The sequence below is a fragment of the Physella acuta genome, unplaced genomic scaffold (genome assembly GCF_028476545.2).
Source record: "Physella acuta isolate Inbredline_101_S28 unplaced genomic scaffold, ASM2847654v3 ptg000944l, whole genome shotgun sequence".
Classification (NCBI taxonomy): domain Eukaryota; kingdom Metazoa; phylum Mollusca; class Gastropoda; family Physidae; genus Physella; species Physella acuta.
Window position 1 is genome coordinate 295,217 of NW_026732461.1, and position 12,284 is coordinate 307,500.

Below are 12,284 nucleotides of genomic sequence, written 5' to 3' on the forward strand. Positions count from 1 at the left end.
GTACTGTTGATCGCAAGCGAAATCTTAGAATTTTATTAAACAAAAATGTCATTTACTAATTAATTTCATATATTATGTTATCTAATGATACTTCATTGAATATTTAGATATCGGGATCATTATAAATGGAACAAAGTTACTACATGTGTTCACAATTTGCTTGGTGGACAAAGGTGGGCTGATCAGTATGGAGAAATGACAATTATCAATGAAAGCATTATTTGTAAGCTGACATTTACAAAGGTTAGTCACGAGGAACGTTACCCCTACATTTAATACATTTACAATACATTGTGCCCATAAAGTTTCATTAGAAATAATTTTTAAGAGCTGTGGGCTATTTTATACTCAAATCCATTTTACAAAAGTAAAAAATTATGGCTGTGGTCCTTGTTCATTGATTGTTATAGAAATCTAAACACCTGAACTGATTGTTATCATTTTCACACACTCGAGGCTTTTCAAAAAGGAAGATTGTTGCACACTTTCTTACTAAATTTCATGTAGATTCAAACTGTTTTCAATTTTTAACTGTTCGTAGAAGCCTTATAGATGAGCTCTCAATCCTGGGATTTTAGTTTTTTATTATTTAAATATGATGTGCAGTGTTCAGAAGCACTGGTGTAACATTGCAATCATATATAGATTGTCTGTATTTATTTACCTATTCACTATTCATTTATCCTTCTGAAATTAATAAAGCAGGAGTGATCACCCCTACACTTTCTTAAATATTCTCATAAAAACATGACCAGGACTGCAACTCGGGATATTGACATGATTTTTAATCAATTTTTAATTACTTCAACTTTTAAAAACAGAATAGAATCTTGTTGAAAAAAGAATTGTGTACCAAGTGAACAGCAAACAATGTGTTTAATAGTGCGGAATATTAGTACTCTATAAATTCATTTGCGGTTTTTGAGAAATCGGAAATTAGCGTAAAGTGCTACTTCCGGTCCACGGAAATTACTTAAAATTTGACATAAAAGAATTAGATCTTTTAATTATATGTGAATTGAAAAACCAAAGGTAGAATAAATTCCACTTCCTGTTACTGGAAATCGATGAAAAGTTGATATAGTACTACACATTTCATATAACACTTATATATAAAATTTGATCAACGTAGCTTTAACGGTACTCAAGTTATCGTGTTCACAGACATACACACACACATACATACACAGACATACAGACAAAATTGCAAAACTAAGTTTTTTCGTCTCAGGGAAGTGTAAAACGTAGAGATTTGTGAAAAATCTGGATTTTGATTTTTTGCATGATTACAATACTTTCTCTATACTTTGTATAAGAGGATGTAATAAAATACTTAAAAAAAACTTTTTAAAAAACCACGTTTTTCTTGTGGACTAAAAAGTAGAAAATAACTATTTACATACATTTGATGACAAAAAACGTGGGTACGTTCACCATCAAATTTCCCGACCCATCTGCCCGACCCACGTTTTTTGTCATCAAATGTATGTAAATAGTTATTTTCTACTTTTTAGTCCACAAGAAAAACGTGGTTTTTTAAAAAGTTTTTTTTAAGTATTTTATTTTCTCCTTTTTAGTCCGTTGCTACACATGAAAAACGTGGTTTTTAAAAAAGTTTTTTATATAGTTTATTTTCTACTTTATCTAATGACTTGATTAAGTATGAATGACTAAGTGTTTATAAATACACGGACTAAAAAAATCTTGAGCGACCAGGATTCGAACCTGGGTTGTCGCGGCCACAACGCGAAGTACTAACCACTATACGATCACGGCCAGCGCGCTCACATCGATTGGGGCCGAAGTAACTGTGTCAACAAGCCTCCAGTCTTGTCGGTATCTTTAGAAATCATGTCCTCAATTTTATGGTCCTTTGGGCGTAATTAAATTAAGCTAATTACGGTCTCTAATTGCTAGTTTTTATGATTGCATCTGAAATTGTTAGGCGAAAGTAACCTGCATGCCAAATTTCAGATCTATAGAGCAATCAGAAGTGGGCTAATTTTCGATGTCAATTTTAACAACAAACACATCCACGCGAAGCTGAGTTAATAAAAACGTGTTAAAAAGGGGGCTGAAAATATTTAGAATTAGATATTTTTATGTTTTAAAATGCTACTATATTTAGTAATTGGGTTTTATTTTTAAGTGTTGTTTATTAATTGTTATTCATTTTATCACTTTTTAGGTCACAATGAATAGAATTTCTTAAAGATTTAATAAGATTCATTCAGTTGGGTTAAAGTTATGATACCTTAAAGTTGGTCCATTATTGTTATGGTATAGCTAAGGTCAGTTTAAATGGTTGTAATACTATTTTCAGATTGAGATTGGGTAAGTGTTAGAGCTATTATTAATTTGAACTGGTGTTTTTAGAGGGCAGTCTGTTATTGACATCACAGTCTTTAAAGGGGTTGAGCAATTTTGTGATAATTTCTGATCACTGGAAAAGGGCAGGAATAAGGCTGTGTTTGGCACAAGGACCAACTCCAGAATCAATGTCTGTAAATGTGGCAAGACATCAGCATTTTTATACACCTCAAATGTAATTTTTTTATGTGCCATCTTTTGCAACTGTCAGTGGTGAGCTCTTCATCTTCCTCAATAACCACCAGTTAATAGAGTTCAGAATTAAAAAGTATGTTTAATATGTCAGTTGCGTAAAATCTTTTACTATTATTATTATCCTTTAACAATGTATGCCTACATACATTTTAGGGTACAAACAATGCTTCGCCAAAACGGTACGAGGTTTACGGAAGTATCTGCAATTCTGAAGGAAAGGTTGTTCATAATCTGTTTGGAAAGTGGAATGAAGCTTTCTTTTGTGGACATGCTTCAAGTGCCAAATGTATTTGGCGACCAGGTACAACATGGACATTTTACTTTAGTCATTTTTAATAATTTACTAATAACATACTCTTTTTAGCAGTCCATTATTTTATACAAGTTATGCTAAAAATAATTAAAAGTCTTGTTGGCTGCAGTGTAAGAGTATGTCATTCTTTAATAGATAAAACTGTGAATAGTCTCATGGTTCATGAGATATTTTTGAAATCCTGTGCAGCATTATTAAAATGAATGTGTTTATAAAAACTTTATTGTGAGAATTTTATAGGATACTAGCGTACCCGTCTCCGCGCGTTGCCGGTTTCATCCATACGTTACCAATCCTATATTCTTAGACGCATGACCTTGTTTTCTAAAAGTGAGTTATTTAAATGTAAACAATGCCTGCGCTGGATCATAAATACCAGGACACAGGTTTACCTACACTACCGCTTGAAAACCTTATGTGTACATTAATCACTCACCGAAATAATCAGGTAGAACACACTTCGGTGACCACCCATGTATCAGGGACGTAGAGGGGCGCTCTCAGGACCACCCCCCCTCGATTACACTACCGCATAGGCACCACGTACGGACCCTGGCTCCTTAAAAACTAACAGGCGCCATCGTGCCAAATAGCATCCTGTTATTGCGTCGTTCGCAAAAGTGACACAAATGAACAGGATTATTTTCTTTAGCACGTAAAAAAGTATTTGATGTGTTTCCACATCAGTGTGAATGATGCAATATGTTAGCGTTACTAATAGTCTATTATTAGATGCTCGATCTCAATTTCTGATTGTCTAAAAATAGATGCTAATTGAATCATTTGCAAAGTGACGAAACTGGATTTTTTACAGACAAAAAGAAACAACCCAGTTAATAATCTAACCTTGGTTAGTTTTTCTGATTATTAAAATAAAACGTTACCGTATTACATGGGCCTCAGCGGCCCATGTGAGCCTTTGGGGACCAAAATTAAAATTTTTGTTTGCAGCCAAATCGCACCCTACCAGGGCGCCGGCGGACACGCCTTATTCAATTTAGTGAGCGTTTGTAACACCACATCCTATCCATTGTCTATCACGCTGTTTAGACCAAACGTAGTTGCCATAGCCCTCACGGTAAAGAACAGGGCGGCAAATGGCATCCTGCCGGGGGGGCCTTCCATGCAAAATTAAATCCCCCGTCCCACCACCATCCACCCACTCCCACCCTTCTCCCACCCCAGAAACCTTATCGGGTGTATTCATCAACTCCCTAAAGTTTTATGGCACTCGGATAAACTGTGTCGAACTGCAAGCGTCTTTTATTTGTATATACCGTACATATAGAAAAATAGCTCACTCCTGCGGCGCCGCCCTTGCGAAATTTAAAAAAATATTTTTGCAGAACTGTTCCAGGTAGTGTTCTAATCAACTCCCCAAAGTCTCATGCCTATGGGATGAACGGTGTCAAACCAAAATCGACTTTTATTTTTATATACCTATATAAAGAAAAAACAAATCGCGCCCTGTCAGGGCGCCACCCCTGCACATTTAAAAATGTTTTTAGCGCAGAAACTTCCCCAGGAATATTCTCAACATCTTCCCAAAGTTTCATGGCGATTGTGGGAACGGTGTCACTGCAATTCACTTTTATTATTTTTATATACCGCATAAAGAGAAAAATCGCACCCTCCCGTGGCTCCGCCCTTGCGAAATTAAAAATGATTTTTGCGCAGAAACCTCCCCAGGAATATTCTCAACATCTTCCCAAAGTTTCATTGCGATCGTGAAAACGGTGTCACTGCAATTCACTTTTATTATTTTTATATACCGTATATAGAGAAAAATCGCACCCTCCCGTGGCGCTGCCCTTGCGAAATTAAAAATGATTTTTTTTACAAAACCCTACCCTGAATTGCTCTAATCAACTCCCCAAAGTTTGACGGCGATTGGATGAACAGTGTGAATCTGCAATCGACTCTTATTTTTTATGTACCGTATATAGATAAAAAACAAATAGCGCCCTGTCGGGGCGCCACCTCTGCGAATTTGAATTTTTTTTTTCCGCAGAAACCTCCCCAGGAATATTTTTAAAAACTTCCCAAAGTTCGACGGCGATGTGATAAGAGGTGTGGTAATGCATAAAAGACACACAGACAGACACACACATACATTGCTTTTTGTATATATAGATAGATAGATAGATATATAGATATTGTGTTTTAGTATTTTTGGTAACAAACAAAATGTAAAAAAAAATGTATCACTTGATTGTCCCTGTTGTGGCTAGGGCTTCTCCATGAGCACTATGGCATTTTTTTTTCATTTTAAATAGCGCCATTCTCTAAGGCACAGTGGGCACTAAAATCAATGACTAAATAAAAAAAGCGGGGTAATCGGAGCACCCCTCTGGTAGTGTAACTTGTGGCTCACAAGATCACCCCACAATGCTCCTGACACCTCACTTTTATACAGCATGCCCTGGGTGGCTAAGCAGCAAAATGGTAGCAATTATGATTGAACCTGTCATCAAACTGTGTTGCCTCCATTGATTATGTATCTGTATTTGGCTAATTTAGCTATGGTTATTTTACAAATAACACCTATCTAATGGTGTCTGGTCAAAAACCCACTGGACAAAAAAAACTGCGCTATAAATCCCCTGGACAAAAACCCCCCAATGGTGGTTTATATATGGAAAAACCAAAGATGATGAGAACCAAAATTAGTAATTAAAAACAAAACAAACATTAGAAAAAAACAGTGTTTTATTTATATGACTTTAAAAAGAGAGATTGTGAGCAATGCCTCGCAAATAGCCTTTAATGGTGGGCTCTATAAAACTTTTAACAACAGTTGAAAATTGAGTGCTGCTAACAATTTTTATTTTTTCTGTTTTGGTAAACAGTGTCCTGAATTTATCTGTGTACAATAAATATCTTTAAGCAATTGTTCCTTTTCAATAAATTCAATGAATTTCCAAATATTTGTGTGGCAACATCCCATATTTGAGTGTAAACTTCTGTGCTAGCCTTCAACTGAGTTGTTTGTTTTTGGCATGTTGTCTTCTGCACGTGTGTGCATGTTCCTCATACCAAGTGGAAACATAGGTTGTCTCCGACCTCGACGTGGTCTGCCAATATAGTAGTCCTCAAAATAGTCTGCAATCTGCATTGCTTCTTGGGGGAAAATTTCAGATAATTTATCAAAGGCATTACCAATGTGTTTGCAGGTAGCATTCTGGGCTTGAGAGCAAATTCACTATCAAGTTGGTAATGTTGTTGAAGACCAGACCTGTATTTTTCTCAATATATTTTGGTTAAGATGGAAAAAGCATCCTTTTATCTCACAGTCTGAAAATACCCTTTCAACACTTTTTATCACAGCCATTTCAAAGTCAATCATAATAATAGAAATCAGTTGCAGGTTTGTGTTCAAGAACATTAGTTGCTGTAAGAGTGCTGTGTATGTTTCCTGTGTTTTGTTTTGAAGTAAAGCATAAACACATGGACCAGTCCTTCCATTGACCAATCTATGTATTGATCAGCAATAATTATATCAGCAACATTCCTTGGGTCAGACAGGGGATGTTTTGACATTGACGCCTGGCATTACGGCCTGATATTACTGGGGTCAGCTTTACTTTCGCATCTCCACTAATCGTAGTAATCGACTGAGTGATGATTTGCTGGAGTGTTGCTTCAGTTTCTTCTGCCAGTTGTTTACTCTGCTGCACTACTTTACACACTTCTAGTTGAGATGGATCTGATCCATGCGAATGTTCATGACAATGCCCAACAAGCCATTAATCTTAGCTTTGCATTCTGCCTTGTTCCGTCTTTTTGCATAAACATAGGCTTGAAAAATCACCTTTAAATTGCCTTTATTAGATTGAGCTAATTCCATTCCAAAAATTTTGATGATTAGTGGAGAAATAAATTTGATGCCATATTTATACTATGCTTCTGTGTGCCAAGTTGGATATGAAACAAGCTTCCACCGGTGATTCTCTCACATCTTATGTATTGTTTAAGATGTGTTGCTTGGATCAGCATGGCTTCCACATGTGGATGACCTATATCTAATGTGTTGTTGGAACCCGATCTTTGATCAAATACAACCATGGTCAATCCTTGACTTTCGAATAGCATACTTTTAGGTAGAAACTCTTTTGTTAGTTGTTAAAAATTACATTAATTTAATTTATTTTATTTTTGTTCTCATCATCGTTATTATTTCCTTATATACACCTCAGTGGGGGGGGGGGGGTATTTTCTAGGGGATTTATGTCACAGGGGGGGGGGTTAAGTTCAGGGTTTTTTGACCGGGAGCCCTATCTAGTTGGGTTTGTCATTAACATCATGTCCTACTTTGTAATTTAGTAATATTCCTACTGCTGATTTATTTGCAAGTGTTGATCAATAAAGTTTTTATTGATCAACATTCAAATTTAAACCATTCTACTTGAAGAAATTGAAGTGATGCTCTTTCATGGCAACTCCTATCAGGAGAAGGAGCAGCTAAACCTATGCCTGAATGTTTCAAACCCATAGAACCAGAAATCTAGTTGTGAATTTAGATAGGTTTTTTTTTTAAGATAAAAGGAAGATATTTCTAGATGCACTTATGGCAATGTGTGGCAGTTAGAATCAATAGATTGCCTTTGTGACAAAGTGCTATTGAATAAGGATCAGATGAATTAGTGACTGCTCAATGAAAACAAAGAAGCAGAGTTGTAATATGAGCTGACAATATTTTTTATCTAATTTCATTTGCATCAGCAGAATAGAAAGATAAAAAAAAAAGCAAAGAGTACCATTTTTTGTCTTGGAAGGTGAAGATTTATTGTTTTATCTTTTACCACCCTACATGCTTCATATCAGATCCCAGAAATTTTACAAGATTTTCTTCCATTTGATAGATCTTGCTGTTAACTTCTGGCCTGTACCAGAGATCAGATATAAGGTTGTTTTAAGCTTCAATTTCTCTTTTAACTATTCCAGGATTAACTGTTATTTCTCATTTTTTAACTTTTGTAAAGTTTTGTTATTCTATTCTGAAACTAAAAACTATATTGTATAATTTTTCTACATTATAAATAATTCAAGATGGGTTTTTGAGTTATAAGTATCAAATTTGTGTTAATTAATGTTTGTTATAAATTAATTTAATTAAAATATGCAATACTTGACTAAGTAATTTATTTAGTAAAATCCTAATTTGCTTTTACTAGTTCCCTCCCATTTGATTATAGTTGTTTCAAATGTGTTATTTTACTTCACAACAATTGATAGAATATACCCAAAATACATTCCAGTGATTATCACAATCACTTTTCCTTTTTTAGCAAAAAATTATAACTTTTTCAAACTTATAAAAAAAACATTTATATTTTGTTAACTAATAAAGGTGATCTTGAAAAAATATTTCAATTGCAATACTAAGTTGTTTTTTCTTTATTAGAAGGCTTAATTTTGTCTAATTACCTCACATAATACAGTGATTTACCTACCTTTTTCCTGTAATTTGTTGTTTTTATTTGCAAATCATGAGTTTCATATAAAACAAGCATTTTTATAGATAAATGGAAACTAGCAGCTTTTCAGGCCATTGTTTTTTTTAAATTTGACTACTATTATATGAACACAAGTTAATATTTTTTAGAAGACCTGTAGAAAAAATGAAATTCTACATTTATTTGATTAAAAATTTAAGTTCATTTTTAATATGTACAGCAGTACCTGGAGATATGAGTTAAATTCGATTTGTAACCCTGTTTGTATGTCAAATGGCTTGTTTCTCAAAATAATTATCTCCACTGAAATTAATTGAAATGCCATTAAAAAAAGCCTATGAATACATGACAAATAATAATATTTTAATATTATAATAGAGGGTAATGCAAATAAATAAACTGGTTTTTCAAAGTATATTTACATTGAAAATAGGTGGTTTTGATCTTATATAAGATGCTGGTAGATGTGAAGGGCAGAAGAGAAATGCGGAGGCGCTTCACTTTGTTCACTTACTCACTGTTAATGCTAAGCTCTTTCTGTCACTTTAATTTACTTACTCATTACATTCGTAATGCTACACTTTATCCCATTACTTAATGGAATTTAAACTTCACCGAACATAACTAAACCTAAAGCTTAATTTTCGTCTCTGCTTTTCTCTTTACTGGACTTTGCTTTTTCTGCCCAGCTTTCATCACTTTCCCTACTTTTCCATGCAAGTGCAAGCAGTTAAAATAAATCTGTACAAAGAGGGTTTTCCCCCTTTCAGAATTTTTCAGAAATGAGATGGGTAAGTGTCTTTAAATAGTTCTGATGCGCAATCCGCTGCAACTTTTTCAGGGTGTTTCTTTTCCACAAACTGTTAAACCCACCATCCAGTTACTTGTATCTCAAATTTGTGCTCATATGTCAAAGCAAATTTTAGCTAGCTTAACAGCTTGAATCTCAAATATAAATATACATTTAGAATAGTTATGAATAATGTTATGACAATTTTTTTCTTGTTCCCATTTTTTTTCTCAAGTTGGTTTAGGTTAGCCTAAGGGTTTTAGGTTTTGAATATTGACTAAAAATTATATATGCTTTGTTTTCTGACAACAAATGCTAATACTCTTTTTCTAGTTTTTTGTTTACTTCAAAAAGTTATTTTTAAAATCTAATCGTCTTGAGCATCTCTCTTACACAAATTAAACCATTGATTTCAGGAAGAAAAGTACACATTTTCTTTTTTGTCATTTAGGAGCAATGCCAGAAAACTATGAACTTTACTATGGATTTACAAGATTTGCAATAGAATTAAATGAATTAGATCCAGAAATGGCCAAATTTCTGCCTCCAACTGATTCACGCTTTAGGCCAGATCAAAGGTGAGGGGTCATCCATGTGTAACGTCCACACCGAGATGGGGGGGGGGATGTTTACATGTTGAATTTAACATGGAAGTACTTACATTTTTAAACAAACATAAAATACATATCCTGCTTGTAAAAAGTGAAATTAAGAAGACTTATCCCCTCCCTCCCTAATGACACTAATCTTTACTAAAAATCAGGACCCAACACCAAAAATGATATCACTGTATTTGTAAATGAAAAAACAATATTTTTTTTCTAAAATTGAGTAGGTCTAGAATTATTTTTATTGAAATTTAAAAAAAAAATTAACTACATGGCTTATATTTGATTGCTAACACAGTGTGACGTCATTTATGGATGAACACTAAGAAAAATAGCGCCTCTTTGGAGCAATTAGGAAACAGAAATAGAACTCATGAACCCCAGGAGGCCTCTTATAGTCTATAGGCCAAAATGCTAATATTAATCATTGAAATGCATTCAATAAGTACAGGGGGGGGGGTCTAAAATCCAAATTTTTTTGTGGACGTCATAAATGAATGATTTCTAAGTGCGTTTAAATTTGTGGACAGGGAAAGGATTGTTTAGAATTGTTTAAATAAAGGAATATTATCCATATAGTTATTTTAAAATTGCCTATTTTCAGACTACTGGAAGAAGGTAAAATTACCGAAGCTGAGGCTGAGAAACACAAATTGGAGAATGCTCAGCGTGAACGTAGAAAGAGTCGTGAAAATAATGGTGATGACCCAAGACCTCTGTGGTTCAAGTAAGATTTCAAATGTTATATGAGGATGTTTATTTTTTTTTTATTCTTAGAAATATTTTAGCTGTTAGAAATTTTTACGCTTAACAGTTTTTTAAAGTAAAAGGTTATTTTACAAATTTCAGAAAAGTACTTTTGGATGGTAAAAATGAGACGTATGAATACACTAACAAGTACTGGGATGCCAGAAAAGATCCTGGATTTAGCAGAATGTCTTTTGCACAGTTGTTTTGAACTTCTCTTGCTCATCAATAGCTTGCTGAAATACTATGGAATGTTTTTGTCACCAATAGATTATTTTAAGTAGATATAACACTGAACTACAGTTTGTATACAAGTATGCAATTAATTTTATTTTAATAGCATGTTATATAAATTTTTAATAATTAACATTAATAGACTTATAGACGTACTCAACTTTTTTTTATATTTGTGTTTTATTGAGAATGGGACAATAACTATGTACATTTATCTCTGTATCCAAGAAGCCACACAATATTTCTTTTATATATTTGTAAAAGAAAAAAAAATTATACTTCATAATAATTAACTCTTAATAATAATCTTTAATTTTAAAGGTACTTTTGAGTTAAAATTTGATTTGACATTGGTGGAAAATAAAATTTAAATAATAGACCTATATATTTAATAATGTTTTAAAATTTGTTAAGTGTTTCTTTAAGTGACATTTTAACGGAAGAGTATAATATTTTGGAAAATATTTCATAAGATTTTTTTAAATTGTGTTAAGTGCCTTAGAGTATGATTTTTCCCCCTTCAAATTGTAGGCCTACTTATTTTTAGAACCACATAAGTGGCTGTTTGCCTGATTTCCCGAAGATTGTCTATTTACATTATGCCAGATTAATTTTAGGTAATTATTATTGATGATTGTTTATATTTAACCCTTCTCAATAGTTTGAGTGACTAAGCCCCTATGGGAAACACAAATTTATAAAGATGCATGTAGCAAATTAGGGATAAGTTACAGGAAAAACTCAAGAACAGCTTAAATCTTTGTCCTATTTATCAGTAAGGTTAATTAGAAGCTTCCACCACAAATTTGTGCACTTAAAACTAAGTCAATATTTAAAGGAGCACTTCTAATGTATTTTCTCTATCTTAATTTGAGTTGAAAGATAAATTCAATTTCTTTTTTTCTTCATCAATCAATTTGTTTTCAGTCTAAATTACTGAACCATCATTACACGTCACAACCTAAGGAGAAATATGTGCTTTGATATTCAGGTTACATCAGTTCCATGAAATACTCCTTCATGTGTTCACTTAGCAAGCTTATGAAGTATATAAAATGTGATTAAAGGGCATTTTTGCTTGCAAAAGTGTTAGAATGATTTATTTCTGTCATGATCACTGCTATTTTCCATGTAAATTTACAATAAACTGCTTTAACAGTTACAAAACTTAAAAATGTAATTTTAGCACAGTGCATTAATTTGTAATGTTAAGAGCTTCATTGTTTACCTCTTAAATACATATACATTTTTATGTAGATTTAATTATGTATTTTATTCACTAGATATATATATATATATATATATATATATATATATATATATATATATATATATATATATATATATATATATATATATATATAAAATTATCAGTGGTGTGCTGTGAGATTTCACATATGGAATCAGCTAAGGGATCGAAGTGGTTGGCCCAGTCTGCTTGGCTATTTCTTGATAGAATTTTTATAATTTTGAAGTACCAAACCAGCTTATTGAAAAGCACTGCTACTGCTCTCATTTTGCTGACAAAGCCATTTGACTAAGGAAAAAAATACTTTCACATTGACATTTTG

The 12,284-nt window shown here is 33.1% G+C and overlaps 1 protein-coding gene across 4 annotated transcripts in view; it reads left to right on the plus strand.

Moving 5' to 3' along the window:
* LOC131953734 (oxysterol-binding protein-related protein 6) overlaps positions 1-12,284 on the plus strand; it is a 59,357-nt gene that overhangs the window by 45,469 nt on the left and 1,604 nt on the right. For 3 of the 4 annotated variants that reach the window (XM_059317069.1, XM_059317067.1, XM_059317068.1), the window contains exons 19-23: positions 108-243; positions 2,719-2,866; positions 9,576-9,702; positions 10,337-10,459; positions 10,582-12,284. The exon at positions 10,582-12,284 is cut by the window's right edge and continues 1,604 nt beyond it. In XM_059317069.1, the coding sequence (XP_059173052.1) occupies positions 108-243; positions 2,719-2,866; positions 9,576-9,702; positions 10,337-10,459; positions 10,582-10,690 (643 nt within the window). In that variant the 3' untranslated portion in view covers positions 10,691-12,284. The remainder of the gene's footprint in view (positions 1-107; positions 244-2,718; positions 2,867-9,575; positions 9,703-10,336; positions 10,460-10,581) is intronic. The other variant, XR_009388674.1, reaches the window with a different exon arrangement.